The sequence below is a fragment of the Brassica rapa genome, chromosome A02 (genome assembly GCF_000309985.2).
Source record: "Brassica rapa cultivar Chiifu-401-42 chromosome A02, CAAS_Brap_v3.01, whole genome shotgun sequence".
Classification (NCBI taxonomy): domain Eukaryota; kingdom Viridiplantae; phylum Streptophyta; class Magnoliopsida; order Brassicales; family Brassicaceae; genus Brassica; species Brassica rapa.
Window position 1 is genome coordinate 30332910 of NC_024796.2, and position 15596 is coordinate 30348505.

At 31.5% G+C, this 15596-nt stretch overlaps 3 protein-coding genes across 4 annotated transcripts; 2 read left to right on the forward strand and 1 right to left on the reverse strand.

Annotated features, from left to right (window-relative positions):
- Positions 1 to 975: 975 nt before the first annotated feature.
- Positions 976 to 2612, reverse strand: LOC103855025 (bidirectional sugar transporter SWEET5-like). Its single transcript, XM_009131987.3, has 6 exons — positions 2524 to 2612; positions 2390 to 2426; positions 2044 to 2260; positions 1588 to 1749; positions 1379 to 1498; positions 976 to 1278 (listed from the first exon to the last, which is right to left on the reverse strand). The coding sequence occupies exons 1-6, from the start codon at positions 2564 to 2566 to the stop codon at positions 1135 to 1137; spliced, it is 723 nt and encodes a 240-aa protein (XP_009130235.1). The 5' UTR covers positions 2567 to 2612; the 3' UTR covers positions 976 to 1134.
- Positions 2613 to 7169: 4557 nt separating this feature from the next.
- On the forward strand, positions 7170 to 7968 carry LOC103855027. The gene has a single exon (XM_009131989.3). The coding sequence runs from the start codon at positions 7224 to 7226 to the stop codon at positions 7707 to 7709; it is 486 nt and encodes a 161-aa protein (XP_009130237.2). The 5' UTR covers positions 7170 to 7223; the 3' UTR covers positions 7710 to 7968.
- A 5128-nt stretch (positions 7969 to 13096) lies between these two features.
- Positions 13097 to 15368, forward strand: LOC103855028 (rac-like GTP-binding protein ARAC10). 2 transcript variants are annotated; one of them, XM_009131991.3, is made up of 8 exons: positions 13097 to 13551; positions 14044 to 14131; positions 14223 to 14332; positions 14412 to 14475; positions 14553 to 14617; positions 14699 to 14764; positions 14836 to 14948; positions 15032 to 15368. In XM_009131991.3, exons 1-8 carry the CDS (start codon positions 13447 to 13449, stop codon positions 15063 to 15065), a joined length of 645 nt encoding a protein of 214 aa, XP_009130239.1. In that variant the 5' UTR covers positions 13097 to 13446; the 3' UTR covers positions 15066 to 15368. The 2 variants fall into 2 exon arrangements, with proteins under 2 accessions (XP_009130239.1, XP_009130238.1); XM_009131990.3 differs by having other exon boundaries at positions 13116 to 13551; positions 15029 to 15363.
- Positions 15369 to 15596: the final 228 nt, after the last annotated feature.

The window sequence follows — 15596 nt, forward strand, 5'->3', positions numbered from 1 at the left end:
TCAACTTCGCCATTTAGGTGTTGAGAGTTTTGGTCTGATCTCAGTATCTGATTGAAATCACCTAATACAGCCCACGGAAATCTCGATGCTGGTGTAGTTGTATTGATAGATGCCAACTCATCCCACAGTTGCTGCCTTTCTTCCACTTGATTAAATCCATAAACGAAGCTGACCGTGAGGGAGAGGTTTTGCGACAAAATAAACACTCTGCAGGTAACCATTTGAGGTGTTGCCTGATATATCGTCACCAAGACACTAGGGTGCCAAACAACAATGATCCTAGCCGTAGATTGACCATCTGAGTTAGCAAAAAACTTCCATCCTGGAGGAAGAGCTCCTAAAATCCGAGAAGAGTTATTGTTTTTGCCTCTTGCTCTATGTTTTAAGCACAAAGCAATCCACCCACTCCTATTTATTTTCTCTCTTTTTTTTTTCTCTTTTTTTTTTATGTCATTACCATATATGAATCTTTCAAAATCCATCGTCACAACTCTTTCTTTTTTCATCTTACAAGCATTCTTTTTGTTTGGAATAAACGATCTCAAAAGTCGTTCTTGAATCAGTTTAAACAAGATTGAAGCGATAATTTTTAGCAGCCAGATAAGCTCTCTGTGTAGTAGAAGGCCAGAGCCAGCAGTTTCGGTCACTGGCTCCTAAAATACTAGCTAGACCTGGTGAGCAAATATGATTTTTGATTTCAGGTTCAAGGATCCTTAACCGGACAAAACCAAAACAAACCTAAAACAAGAGGACCTCTGTTTATTTATTAATCTGTTTTTTTTTTTTGATAAAATTTGTATTTATTACTCTGATCTTAAACATAAAACCATAATGGACAAGTTTTTTTTCAAAAAACTACGTTATAAGATAATCTAATAATGTAACAAAAATTACAAAAGATTCAACTTGTCAAAGTTATAATCATTTCAATTTTCAACCAAAAAGAAAATGAAACCCCTTTCTTTCTTCGTACTCAAGAATTAACGTTTAACTTCAAGGGTTCCTCTTCTTCATTTTTTTTTTGTATTTTCGTTGGCATTTCTTCTGATACTAACCTGGTCTCACCACTCGATGATGGTACTTCTTGTAAAACAGAAGAAAAAAATGGGAAAATGCAATCCGTAGCTGCAATTATCAAGCTTGGGAATGCTCGATTTCAGCATTTGAATTGCTATTTTCGTTATCTTCATCATCGTCTTTCCAGTTAGTTGTTTTGTAGTAAATTGCGTATAATATTAATTGTATTATTCCTGATAGGCATCCAAGAACATTTGGGATCTGTTTTGATGAAACAAATCAACATATCACCGCTTTTTAGTAAATACTAAACGATATATCGATTGGGTTGAACATTAAAGAGGTGAAAATGGAAGTTTACCAAAATATAGAGGTCAAATTTAAGACATGAATAAACGATCCAAATGGCTCCGTTCATGAAGTTGGCTAAAGACAGGGAGAACGGCATGTACTTCACGCTCTTTGTCTTTATCACTTGTGCCTGTTCCACATTTAATGAAACACATTAGTTCACAAGACAACAAGAAAAAAAAAACAATGATATAGAAATGAGAAAGAAGAATAGCATACCATGGCGGTTAAAGGAGCCGCATACATGATAACATTGAAAATAATGCATAAGATCCCAACTAGCATAGATCTCTGTTTTGTTGTATGCAAAAAATACAATGTGCAGAAGACCACCACAGCCATGAATAGCACCTCAATCACGATAGCTATTGTGATCTTTTTCTGTTATTTAAAATAAAGTTTCATCAAATACGCATTTCAGAAACCATATTTCTAGAGATTTTTCATAGCTACAATTAAAATCGATTCTGGATACAGCCGGGTGAATCATTCGATTTGACTCAAAATTTTTAAAAACTTTTATATATGTATGACCTTCAAATTATGAAAAAAATTTTATTAAGATTAACCTAAGAATATTTATAGCCTCATATATCTCAGATTCGGCCATGGTTACAAAAAAGAAGAAATGTATTATTGTGCATGTATATTCATATTGGGGGTTTAGATACTTACGCGGACAGGCGAGGTAGCAAAGGTGAAGAAGATGATGACATACACGAGTTCCATGGCAAGACCAACTCCATTATTGGTGATGACGAGGATATTATCAGGTGTAACAAAAGGAAGTCCGTAAAAGGCCCACATCATGCAGTTTATAACTGTAGCTATATATGGATCTGGCTTAAACTCTGCCACCGATTTCATCTTACATATCTTCACCATCGTCGGTCTGCATAATTGAACAAATATACATACATTATATCGTATGCATTAATTTAACATCATTTTTTTTTGTAACTGTAATTTAATTTAACATCATTTGACAACAACAGAACATATAATATATTATGTATCTTACATTGGAGCGGAGTACAAGCCGAAGGCGATCACGTTTCCTTAACATAACCAAAAAAAAAAGAATTCATTGATTAGCAACGTTTTGTTTTGTTGATGGACATAATTTGTATGTTTGGTTAAATTTTGAGGACTTACCGATGGCTCCGACGATCGTCCGAGCAGTTTTGATGTCCGTCATGTTGCTATGTACCTCGACGAATTCTTGTCAGTTTATAAACTTTCTCAAATAATATTAGATTAATTAATTCGATTCTTCTTTCTTCTTTATATATATATAAATATATTTCTTTAGAATCTTGTCACTCTTGTTTCTGGTATGTGATAGGTTAGGTTTGATTTATGAAACAACTTCTTTTTTTGCTTTTTCCTAGTATTTGGATTATTTTTGGTTTACGTTTTATCAACAACAGTAAAATTTGGAGTTTAATAGCAAAGTTTGTGAGTCAGTAGAAGCTGGGTAGACTGACAAATGCGTAACACGTGTTTAGTATATGAACAAGGAAAGCCGTTGACTGCGCTCGTACCCCATGCCTGAGAAACATCCGGCTCATCGTTCACATTCGCAACTTCTTATTACTCTCATTCTTTTTTTCTCAAGCATAAATACATATTGTCAATAAAGATAGTATTTAATTCCAAGCATATATATATGTAAGACCATTATCTCGTATAGGTCTTTTAAAATTTTGTCACAAAAATAGAAAGAAAATGACCAAAATAATTTCTTTTAATTTTCAAAATTTTAATATTTATTTTTTACTTTTTAAAAATTTGAAACTTTATACTCAAAACTCTACCGCTTAACTCTAAGTCTAGATTAGTTAACCATAGGATATAAATGTATTTTTAACTTTTAAATATTTTTTTTTGGTTATTTCCTCTTTAAAATTATTTTTGTGACAAAAACTTAAAAAAAATATCTTAAAAACTTTTTCATTTATATATATATATATATACTCTTTTCAGTCAACAAAAATAAAATATGCTTTCTCAACTTTCCAATCGTTAAATGCACTAATTTCTGTTAAAGCTAAAATTTCATTCCAAGCCTTTTGTTTTTATATTTAAAATTTATTTCAAAATTTGAAAAGATAATATTACACTCGATTACTCGAAAATCTCTTGTTTGCTGGTTCAATGATTATCATTTTCTGTGGATTGAGTTTTCAGTGTCTAAAACTTATAGTCGATCATAAAACTATACTGTTTGCAAACTCTTGTTTATCCTTTACGTATTAAAATTTCCAACAGAATTATAACAAAGAAAAAATGAAAAGTCATGTAGTTCAACAAAATTTTGTTAAAAAGGAAACTCATAAACCTAGTGGTAATCGTCTTATTTCTCTTCGTATATATGCATGTTGTATTGACATATTGTCCTCGTTTAAGATCCCCAAAATACAAACCTGACACCATGAAGAGCCAAGAGAAGAAGAACACTATCTCCAAAACGACAACATGACAGCCAGATCTCCACCATAGAAAAGAATTCAGACGTTATCTACATCCCTTTCGATCTAACCGAGGAGATACTCTCGAAACTCCCGGTGAAGTCACTTGCGAGGTTCCAATGTGTATCGAAGCTATGGTCATCTCTTATCACCAACTCCATCATGAGTTGGGCTTTGGCTAAGCCACGTCTACTAGTCATCTTCGACCGTCGGATGTTTGCATCTTCGGTTATATCTCTTTCTAGTTACCCTCTAAGCACATACGAAGAATCAGTACCCGCGGAACAAGACGGTCACGCATTAGTCAGTGTATTAAATTGCAATATTATGTATCAATATATCCGCGGATTAATCTGTTGTTTAACAAGCTCAAGTCAGTTTTTAATATACAACACTACAACGAGAGAATCCCTTTTATTACCAAAGATCGAATCAGAGATACCCGCAAGCTTTATGGACGGATTCTTCGGTTATGATCCCGTTGAGAATCAATACAAAGTGTTTTGCATGATTAGAGCTCGAGCGTCACAAACCTTTGAAGAGTCGTATAAAGTTTTCACATTGGGAGATCCAAAGAAACAGTGGAGGATTATTCAAGGCTTTGAAACATTCTTATCTCCAACAATGACCACTAGGGTATGCATCAACGGAAAAATCTACTTCAGAGCTAGTGTAGGAAGGTATGGTAACATTCCAAAACCTAATGATTCTCAGAATATGTTGTTGAGCTTCGACGTTAGGTCAGAGAGATTTTATCACGCAGAGCTACCGGATCAGTCTAGGAGTTTGACTTTGGTAAACTACAAAGGGATGTTTGATCTCGGGAAGATCATGCCGAGAAACAAGAATGGTGTAAGATTGTATTGTTCATGTCTTCTCCTATATTAAAGAGTTTAATTAGGATATAGCACTCGTATCGCTGGCGTCACTCCTAATGGTGAGATTATGATAATGCCGAAGAGATTGGATCGTGCTAAACCATTATACGCAGAGTATTATGATCCGAAGCAAAAAAAGACTACAAAGAGTTGAACTGGAAAGCACCTTCAAGGGACCAAAAATGGATGTTCATATCTTTAGCTTCCCGGGGCATGTGTAGAATGCATGTCTTTGTTGGACCTTACTTATACGCATTAATCGAAACATCAGTATATTACTTTGAATCTTCTATAATAACATACCGATTTTGATTTAGTTGAATTTTAGCTTTGGTTATTATGCATCTATATATTCTTTTTTTTTTTGACAAAGGGCTTTTTACACTATATATTCTTTTTGGTAAACATCTAACAACAGCATTTATTTTTTGCGCACAAATTAATATACATGGTCATATCTAACTACCAAGTAACCAAACCAATTTATATTTTTTAAATTCTAAAGAGTACGTACAAATATCTCGTAATACTCGAATTTTTATTATAGAACTTCCTCTACAGCAAAGAAATATTTTAGCATATGTTATTATCACTCTGGCTTTGTAACTTCACAAACTAATTACTATTGTGGCCATATGGGTTTAAATCATATCAGAGTCTGTAGCTTTAGTGTCTCTGTTCACAAGTGAATACACTATCTCTGTTTTAGACTTTTAGGTATATATCCTCCTTAAACATTGTATCATAGTTTAAGTTTTCTTTATTCTATTGGGTTGTATTTTAGACATATTTCTGTTTTCTAACATGTTATGATTTTTATTATATAGTCATCAGAACCATAAGAGCATTTGGAGCTTGATGATTGGATGGAAGGTTGAATTAACTTGCGGTTCATTGCTTGATGTCAAAATCACATACTATCATTAGTATTCGTATCTTTTATGAACATCCATATGAATATTCTTTTTTGTAGGACCCGTTTATTTTTTCTCCATTGTTCGTCGCAATGACGAGGAAGAAAAAAAAATGCTTCTATCTCAAAATATTGTCAGAAAATCCGAAAACAAGAAAAAGTGTATACAAATTCAATAATTGAGGCTGGCCAAAAAAAAAAAATCAATGATTGAGGACTATATGGTGCCATGTCTTTTCCTAACTCCTAAGAGCATCTCCAGTATATTACTCCATATTTTACTTCAAAATGGTGCAACACTAAAATAGAGTAAAGTTTTACTCCAATGTATTACTCCATTTTATACACCAAAAAATAATATATTTTATTAATAATAGTTAATAATACCTTATACTTGTAAAAATTTACTAATTAACCCCAAATATTTTATGTTTACAAAAATTCCTTAAAATATAATTTATTTAAATTAAACATTTATTATTAAAAAGTACAAGAAATCATAAAATAAAATAAAAGACAATATATAAGTTGGTTTAATAATGGCACTAGAATATTTTTTCTCACAAATGATCAACTAATACATTTCGTAGTGAAACATAAGCTTATTTATCTTTGATATTCTTAAATCGAACAAAAAAATTTTGAAAGGACATTTTCATCTTCTGCAATTTTGGTATCTAGAGGTGTAGCTTTTCTTCCAAGTTCAGTTAGTGTAGTGAATTCACGTTCATCCTCAATTATCATGTTATGTAAAATTATACATGTAGTCATGATGTCATGTAACATATTTTTTTTCTAAAACCGAACATGTCTTTTCACAATAGCGAAACACAACGGTAGATCATTTTATGTTATATTTATTTTATATTATTATTATTTTTTAATTATAGTATATATTTTTATGTAAAATTATTAAATAATGGAATATCTTGTTTATTTATGTTATTGTATCATTTTAAAGTATTAGTTAAGTGAAAAATAAAAACATTAAAAATTTAAAGGACCATTTCACAAATAAAAAAAATTCAACACCAAAATGGAGTAATTGGTAAGATTACTCAATGAATGGAGTAACCCTAGCAATTACTCCATTTTAAAGTTGAAAATGAAGTAGGATTGGAGAAGATTTTACTCCAAAATGATGTTTGGAGTAGAAAATGGAGTAGGGTTGGAGATGTTCTAAGGTGCACTAGTTGTATTAGTTGCAACTTATAAGTACGTTTTTTTTAATTAGTTGTTATATGACTGTTTAATTATATTTTAAAATTTTGAAATTCATATAACCTTAATAATACCAAACAGAGTACAAATTAAAAATCTGAATTTATTTATTTTTGAAATTATTGGCAGACATGATTCAGGGATTGGTAGCACACACTTGTTTAATTTAATTGAGAAACAATCGTTGACTTCATAAATACAAACAAAATACTGCAATAACATTATACCAAAATTCGATGATTTCTATGAAAAATTATATATTAATATAAGAACTGTTTTTTTTTTTAAATGTTAGAAGTATATATATGATGCCAATACGTTAGTTTCCACCACTATTGACCCAAAACGCTTCTCTCTCTAAGTTTCGGGGACATGGAGGTAGTTCATTCTGACCCGGCCCATGATCCGGAAACCCGATACGATCCACGCTGCTGCTCCTGCTTCCCCAGCTTCCGATCGAGAAGCTCAACCGCCCTGGGATACTCCTCCTGGGGACGAATCCGCACCGCCGACGATAACAACAATCACGGCCCCGACGAGCCGCGGTGGTGGAAACGCGCGGCTCTGAAGGTCCGAGAGTGGTCGGAGATCGCGGCCGGTCCGCGGTGGAAGACGTTCATCCGGCGGTTCAACCGCGATCCGCGGCGGGGACGCGACTGGGACGCGGGGGAGAAGTTTCAGTACGATCCGTTGAGCTACGCTCTGAACTTCGACGACGACGACGAGGACGAGTACGTCGGGTTGGGAGGATTCAGAAGCTTCTCGACGCGATACGCTGCCGTTCCGGTGCAGTCAGGGAAGGCTCCGGCGGTTTCTCCGTCTGCGTTGACGCCGCGTAAGGAGATAACGGAGAGTTAGTGGGCGCGTGTGGCAAACGCGTATGCGCGTGGTGGAAAAGCTGTCAAAATGGTTGACTGTTTACGTTTTTTTTTGTTTCCTTTTTGTTTTGTGATAATTAAGAATACGATCAACTCTCAATTATTTATTTATTATCATTGATTTTTTTTGTTTTGTTTTAAGACGTTTTCTGGCGATATAATGATGTAAATTAGCTGTACAGCATATAATGTGGAGAAGTAATGTTTAAGTTAATTATATGATTAGTTGCTTGGCATGATTTGTTCATTTTAATATTCTACGTTAGCTTTTTGATTCCTTTTTTCAAATCTCTTTATAATTCGAAAAATCAGTGACAGTTGGTTTTGTAAGTCTATTAACTTTACAGGGTTGGTTGATCATAGATTTCCATCGTGTTTATTAAATAAATTGACAATAATTAGCAGCCGGGTTCGTCTTCGTCTGTTTTTGAACTAATGTTACATATACTAGCTGTTTTATCCGCATATGCGGACATAATCATCTTACGAATACTTATTATTCTATGTTTTATTAGTTTAAAATCAGTATTAGAAAACTCTAATTGGTGAACATGGTGAAAGAAAAAAGTTATGGTGAATTTTTTGTTTATCATAATTTATATAGTTAAGTTGAAATTTTAGTCAAATTATTGAAAGGTAGATCTCACTTTTTCCTTCTAAATTCTCCATGGAGGAATGAATTTATAAGAAAAAATTTCACTATGCAATTTTGATAAGGAACAAACTGAACAAAAATTCGTTTTTTTTTCCAATTCTTCAAATGAAATTTTATTTTTTATTTTATTCATTTTTTTCATTCTTCTAGTGGTCACTAACTCAAGCTATAATGTTTCACGGATTAAACTTAAACTCATTTAAAGTAAAAGTAAGAAAAATTATTTTGAACTCAGTCACAAGTTAAATTATTATTTATGGTTTTAAATAGTTGAATCAAACATCAAATTATTTATATATGTCAAAAAACATTCACCAAACTATGTAGTTATTATTGTATTAAAAGTTTTAAAACACTCATATATTAAAAATAGTTTAGAAAATATCTTTATATAAATATTTTTGTTTAACTAATATTTAATTATAAACTGCTTTATATCTTAGTTTTTTAACTTTATAATAAAAAATATTGTTTTCAGATAGTAGCACAATATATATAAGAATTATCTTAATTTTTAAATATATTTTCACAATTTTATTATATTAGTTTATAATTAATTATTTAATATAACATATAAATTTAATATTATTAAAATATAATGTGTGTTTTATTATATATAAAATTCATTACGGGTTTTGTGAAAATTAATAAACACTCAGTTAAAAACTAATAATAAATCAATGATATATATAAAAGCTTAAACCCTAATAAAATATGACAAATAAGAAAATAAGAGTTTTAATATAACATATAGATTTAAATATTATTAAATAGAAATTCGTTTTTAATTATATATAAAATTCATTACAGATATTTTTTTAAATTAATAAATTAGTGATTCGGCTAAAAATTATTAATAAATCAATGACTCAGCTAAAACCTAACAAAAACATGACAAATAAACAATATTGACTAAAATCATGGAAAACATGACAAATAAGCAAAATCAAAATAATCATATATCTAATTACATATTTTATTATATTATTTAAATTAATAAATTATGGACTCAACTAAAAACTATTAATAAATTAATAAATTAATGACTCAGCTTAACTCTAATTAAAACATGACAAATAAACAAAATTACCTAAAATCATGGAAATCATGACAAATAAGCTAGATCACTTCATAAATAATAGTATAGATATACATTATGATAGATATATATATATAAGTATATAAATACGAAAAGAGCTCCCGTACATATATAAACCTAAAACGACTAGAAAAATTATAAAATGTTCAACTTAAAATATTTTTGATAGCTGTAGATTTCAAAGTATTTATCAAATAGCAAGTTCAATAGTAATAGATTTATTATATTTTTACAAATAATGATAATAATAAATTCATCATTTTAATATAAATATCTAAAATATATCAATGTTTTTTTTAAAATAAAATTAATTTTTATTAGTTATTTTATTTTGATTTGATTATTGAGAATATAAGTCTAATTAAGATAAATAATAGAGTAATCTTTTCAACTAAAAAATGGTAAATTTTTTATAAGTATAAGATTTTATTTGCAATTATTAATAAAACAAAAATGAAATCATTTAAGAAATATTATTTTTGGAGTAGAAAATGGAGTAATACATTGGAGTAAAACCTTTCTCCATTTTGGTGTTGCACCATTTTGGAGTAAAAAATGGGGTAATACATTGCTCTAAGGGCATCTCCAACCCCACTCCATATTTTACTCCAAAATTGAGAAAATGGAGTGGGAAATGGAGTAATGAACAAAAAAATAAAAGGATTACTCCATTTATAGAGTAATGCTTTTATTTTTTGTTCATCACTCTATTTCTCACTCCATTTTTTCTATTTTGGAGTAAAATATGGAGTGGGGTTGGAGATACTCTTAGATAGGCGCATAGGGTAAACTCGCAACGAACGAGGTTCAGGATCATAGTCTGTGGCGGCATTGATCCCTACTTCTTGAGAGGTAAACTTAGGAATACAATCTTAATCATCCTTTGATTCGACTATTTTCATTATTCTAAGCTTATCTTGATAGGTATAGTTCTGAAAGTGTATCATTACATTGTCGTCTTATTTACAGTGTGGTTTAACAAATGCATTAATGTTCTAATTAATTAGATCAGCAATATTGTTTCAGAATTTGGATTTCATTTCTACCAGTTTCTTGAAACTAGATTCATCAAAACAAAAATCCATTGACTTCTCTATCTGGTTCGTGGTGGGTTTTTCAACAGTTACATACTTAAAAGGGCGAGCAGCTCAAGACAATGGTGCATGATGGCAACAAGCAATATGGATGGACCAATATTGAGCCTAAGTACACTTCAACAGCTCCTGAGTTGTATAGGCATCTTCTTGCTGAAGAGCGGTGTGCCATTTAATTAGTTTGATAGTGTAGTGTTGATTAAAACTTGACCCTTGTGGACAGTGGTATCTCTGCGATGGACACTTGTTTATTTGGGAATCCTCTTAATATCCATGATCTTCGTAAGGATGTGACAGATCTGATGCAGAACTTACATGGCAAAGCGGCTAAAGCCATCCCTTGGGACACTCGAAAAGAATGGGTCGACATTATCTGTGGCCGAGTAAGTTGTACCACACTCGAATCTCTCCCAGGTTTTGGAGCTTTCCAATTTTTCTGATAAACATCATTTTTGGTTGTTTTTTTTTTCCAACAGATCTTAACAGTTATACATCGGGTTACTATGGAAGGGATCTTCGAGATCAAGTTGCTAAGCTGAAAAATGATGCGTGGGACTTGCTCTACCAAGTTATAGATGAGAAAGTAAAAGTGATCAAGCGTGATTAAGAACTTTAAGTGTAGTATTGTAACATCCATCTCATCCTCTTTCGAGAGTGGTGTGCCATTTAGTTTGATAGTGTCTAGTGTTCATTAAAACCTGACCCTTTTGAGAATTGCTTCTTGTAAAACTCAGCATGTAGTTCATAAGTGTAAAATCATTTAAATTGTTAAATGTATGTTTGTCTTCATCTCTATTTACTTATTCCTTGATATTTGATCTATGCTAAGGCATTGGTTCCAATTCTATCAATCACTAGACCACAAGACTTGCATTCTCATAAACTGGAAAAAGAACAATCAAATCATAATCATGTGTCATATAGCCAGAGGCAACTGAAATATTCTTTTGGAACAAATCTCAAACCTGTGCTCGATAGTACATTAATACGGGCAGCTCTGATTCAATACAAGTTTGATGGTCAACTATAAGACAATCAAATGCGGCCCGCTACACGTTTTAACTTCAAATCAATTGTTTCTTTAGTGACGTTATCCTTACTTACCAGCAGGACATATTAATTTAAAATTTAGCATAAAACTTTAATTACTATTTACGTTTAGTAATACGACTTTGTTCTGAATCATATGATATCTAGAATCGCATGATTAAGTACATGTATTTTCAATATAAAAATGTTTATGTATATTACTCTATCTGTATCATTTTAAGAAGTGTTTAAAGTTTTTGCACAAATATTAAGAAAATACAAATTTTTATGTAATTGGCTTTGGTTACATAAAATAACATTAAATAAAACTATTTCAACCAATAAAAAAGATATAGTATTTTATAATTGGTCAAAATTTTTAAATAACATTAAATTTTATCTAAAATTGTGAGAACATCACTTATTTTGAAACAAAATCAAAATCCTTAAACATCAATTAAATTGATACGGAGGGAGTACATTTTATTATAGTCTAATGATAATTAGTTCCTTCCATTTTTTCCATGTTTTATCATTTGATTGTATTACTAGACATCTACTTCTTATTTAAATTGTAGATCTTAATTTGGAAGTGTTGGGTGGGGATAACTTTTAAAATAATACACTTTTAGACTATAGAGCAATAAGCACCGTGGTCCTCTCCTTGTGAACACCTCTACTTTTGAAATTTCATATTTATGGTAGTTGCGTCGATATAGTCGTAGGTATTACTCCAACTAAAATCACTCTAATTAACTAAATTATCTTATAAATTATATTACATGTGACTTTGTTGATCATTTATACGCTTTTGGTAGATGTATTCAGACAAGTTTGGCTCAACACATGTAACATACACTTTTACTTTCTAAACAAGAACTGTTCAAACTATATTATATATCCTTTGGGAATGTTTATTGCTGGTTGTTGCCAACGAAACTCTTGTTGGCCGATTTTAACATTATTCAGTAAATTCCATGATAAGTTTCGGAAAAAATTCCATGATGCACACAATCAATATAAGAAATGAATATTTTAAAATAAAATTATAAATTATAAAATATATATTTTTAATATCCATTTTTTTAGACCAAACCCAAATCATCTAAACGTATGAGATTATGGAGTGGTTTAATTATCAATATATCTTCTATTTGTATTTTTTTTTGTTTATGATTATCAAGTAGGATGATAAAATATATTTTATTATATAAATTAGAATTTGCTACATCTTGTTCATAAAATATCTTGTGAAATGGTGGTTTATATATACAAAAATTAATCTAATTTTGTTTCGATGATAAATATCCCGACATATTGTATGTAAAACCCATAGTAGGTTATGCTCTATATTATATTTTAAAAAACAAGAGAAAAAATAGCAAAACATATATTCGACAGTACATGTTAATGAACCATACATATATGAGATCAGCCATCGTTCAGTTGTCACTGTTGCTGGTTAAGAGTAATAAATGAAGCAAGAATTTAGGAAACGGAGAAGCAAGGAAGACGGATCATGTGAGTCACCTCATCCCCCGCTCCTTCCTCTATCCAACTACATCCAAAACAAAAGCCAACAAACACCATTTAACAAAATTTTAATAATATTTTAACATAAAAATTTGGAAACATTGTAAAAGAGCAAACAGAAAGAAAAAAAATGAAAATGAAAAAGAAGCCATAAAGTTTTGCAACGAACCCTACCTCCTATGTTGTATTGTGGTGTTTGTGTTTTCTACTCCTCTTTTTAAGTAAATCACTTCATTTATCTCTCTACTTTCTTCTTCTCCTTCTGCTCTTTGTTGTTTTGCTTTTTGTATGTGTTGAGATTCAATCGATGGCTTCAAGTGCTTCAAAGTTCATAAAATGCGTCACTGTTGGAGATGGCGCCGTTGGTAAAACATGTATGCTCATCTGCTACACCAGCAACAAATTCCCTACTGTGAGTTTACTACACCTCTCTTGTTGTCTCTGTCTGAAACTTTGATCAGGAACCTCATCTGGGTTTCTCAGATTTAGTTCAAAGTTTCGATTTTTATCTCATGGGTATCTCCAATTCACTGAAAATCTATCTGGGTTTCTCCAATTTTAGCTTCCCCTTGTCTTAAGAGATTCTTAGAATCTTTTCTATGTATTCAAAGTTAGCTCCTTTTTCTCATGGGTATCTCAAATTTTAGCTTCCCCTTTCTTAGAATCTATCTAGGTATTCAAAGGTAGCTCCTTTTTCTCATGGGTATCTCCAATTCACTGAAAATCTATCTGGGTTTCTCAAATTTTAGCTTCCCTTTGTCTTAAAAGAATCTTAGAATCTATATAGGTATTCAAAGTTAGCTCCTTTTTCAAGGGATTGTGTATGAAATAAGATTTGTGTTATCTCGTTTGATTTGGCCTTATTTGAAACAGTGGATTGATTTTGATGATCTTGTTGTAACAGGACTACATACCAACAGTTTTTGACAACTTTAGTGCAAACGTTGTAGTTGAAGGCACCACTGTTAATCTAGGACTATGGGACACTGCTGGTAATGAACACTATCTGTAAACTTCTTTGCTATTGAGTATTGATTGATTTGAAGATTGTTGCATCTGAGTGTGTGTGTTTTTGTTTTGCAGGGCAAGAAGACTATAATAGATTAAGGCCTTTAAGTTACAGAGGAGCAGATGTTTTCGTCTTGTCTTTCTCATTGGTCAGCCGAGCTAGCTACGAGAATGTTTTCAAAAAGGTTTGAGTTTGGGAAAACTGATACATACTTTAGTATCTGAGTCATTTCTAATGTTATATGAATGTTCTTGTTGAGTCAGTGGATCCCTGAACTCCAGCACTTTGCCCCCGGAGTTCCATTAGTCCTTGTTGGTACCAAATTAGGTAAAGAAACTGAGTAACATTTTACCAAACAGTCAGATATATTTACATGCTTATGATTCTTACAACATTTTACTTAGATCTCCGCGAAGATAGGCACTATTTGGCTGACCATCCTGGACTATCTCCTGTAACTACTGCACAGGTTTGATCTCAGTACTGTAGATTCCATATGATTCCTTTTTTTATAAAGCTTTATGTATGAATAAACATTACAATGTCACAGGGAGAGGAACTGCGTAAGCTAATTGGAGCAACATATTACATTGAATGCAGCTCAAAAACTCAACAGGTATGTTCTATATACTATACAACTCTTCTCATTCAGATAGACAGAGAAACTGAAAGTTTTACGTTTTGCAGAACGTGAAAGCAGTTTTTGATTCTGCAATCAAGGAAGTGATCAAACCGGTGGTTAAACAAAAGGAGAAGACTAAGAAAAAGAAGAAGCAAAAGTCAACACATGGGTGTTTATCGTAAGTGTACAGATAGACCTTAACAAACTCTGCTTCATTTGATTTGGAAGATAGTGATTTTTACCTTTCTTTTTGGACAGAAGCATTCTCTGTGGGAGGATGGTGACTCGGCATTGATGATGATGATCTTACATTTCACTTTTGAGTTTGTGTGATAAATGAGAGACATATATATATAGATGAGGTAATAGAAGAAAGATTATTAGCCTCTAATCAATCAAATAGTTTACATTGAAGAGAGAAAGAGTCAGAGAGCTTACTATTATTAACTCAATTATGTTTATTTGTTTCAATCCTGTTATTGCAATATATTAGTCATTTTCTTGTGACGAAGAGTACAAGGTTGCAAATGTGACCAACCCAATAAACTAATGTACTTATTTAATTATATTAATGATAGTAACATTTTCAAACAGTTAACTAAATTCCACTATATTTCTACATTAAATTTAAAGTCAAGTGAAATTCAGTCTTCTAAACTTTTAATATATTAAATGTATTGCAATTATTGACAAAAAAATATATAGCAATTAAATAGTAAGCATTTAATTAATTCTCTTCTCTATTCCACGAGAATGAATTTGGATTGACTTCTTCATGTCACGGTTCTCTTTGGACTTGAGAGAAACACTGGAGGATCCCAAGTTT

What these genes read in the sequence shown, in the direction of transcription:
- LOC103855028 (XM_009131990.3), top strand. Translation starts at nt 13,447, where the DNA reads ATGGCTTCAAGTGCTTCAAAGTTCATAAAATGCGTCACTGTTGGAGAT. An exon ending in ACGAGAATGTTTTCAAAAAG is followed by an intron (nt 14,333 to 14,411) that starts GTTTGAGTTTGG and finishes TTGTTGAGTCAG; the next exon opens with TGGATCCCTGAACTCCAGCA. An exon ending in TCAACACATGGGTGTTTATC is followed by an intron (nt 14,949 to 15,028) that starts GTAAGTGTACAG and finishes CTTTTTGGACAG; the next exon opens with AAGCATTCTCTGTGGGAGGA.
- LOC103855027 (XM_009131989.3), top strand. Translation starts at nt 7,224, where the DNA reads ATGGAGGTAGTTCATTCTGACCCGGCCCATGATCCGGAAACCCGATAC.
- LOC103855025 (XM_009131987.3), bottom strand. Translation starts at nt 2,566, where the DNA reads ATGACGGACATCAAAACTGCTCGGACGATCGTCGGAGCCATCG. An exon ending in GGCTTGTACTCCGCTCCAAT is followed by an intron (nt 2,261 to 2,389) that starts GTAAGATACATA and finishes TCAATTATGCAG; the next exon opens with ACCGACGATGGTGAAGATAT. An exon ending in TTGCTACCTCGCCTGTCCGC is followed by an intron (nt 1,750 to 2,043) that starts GTAAGTATCTAA and finishes TTTAAATAACAG; the next exon opens with AAAAAGATCACAATAGCTAT.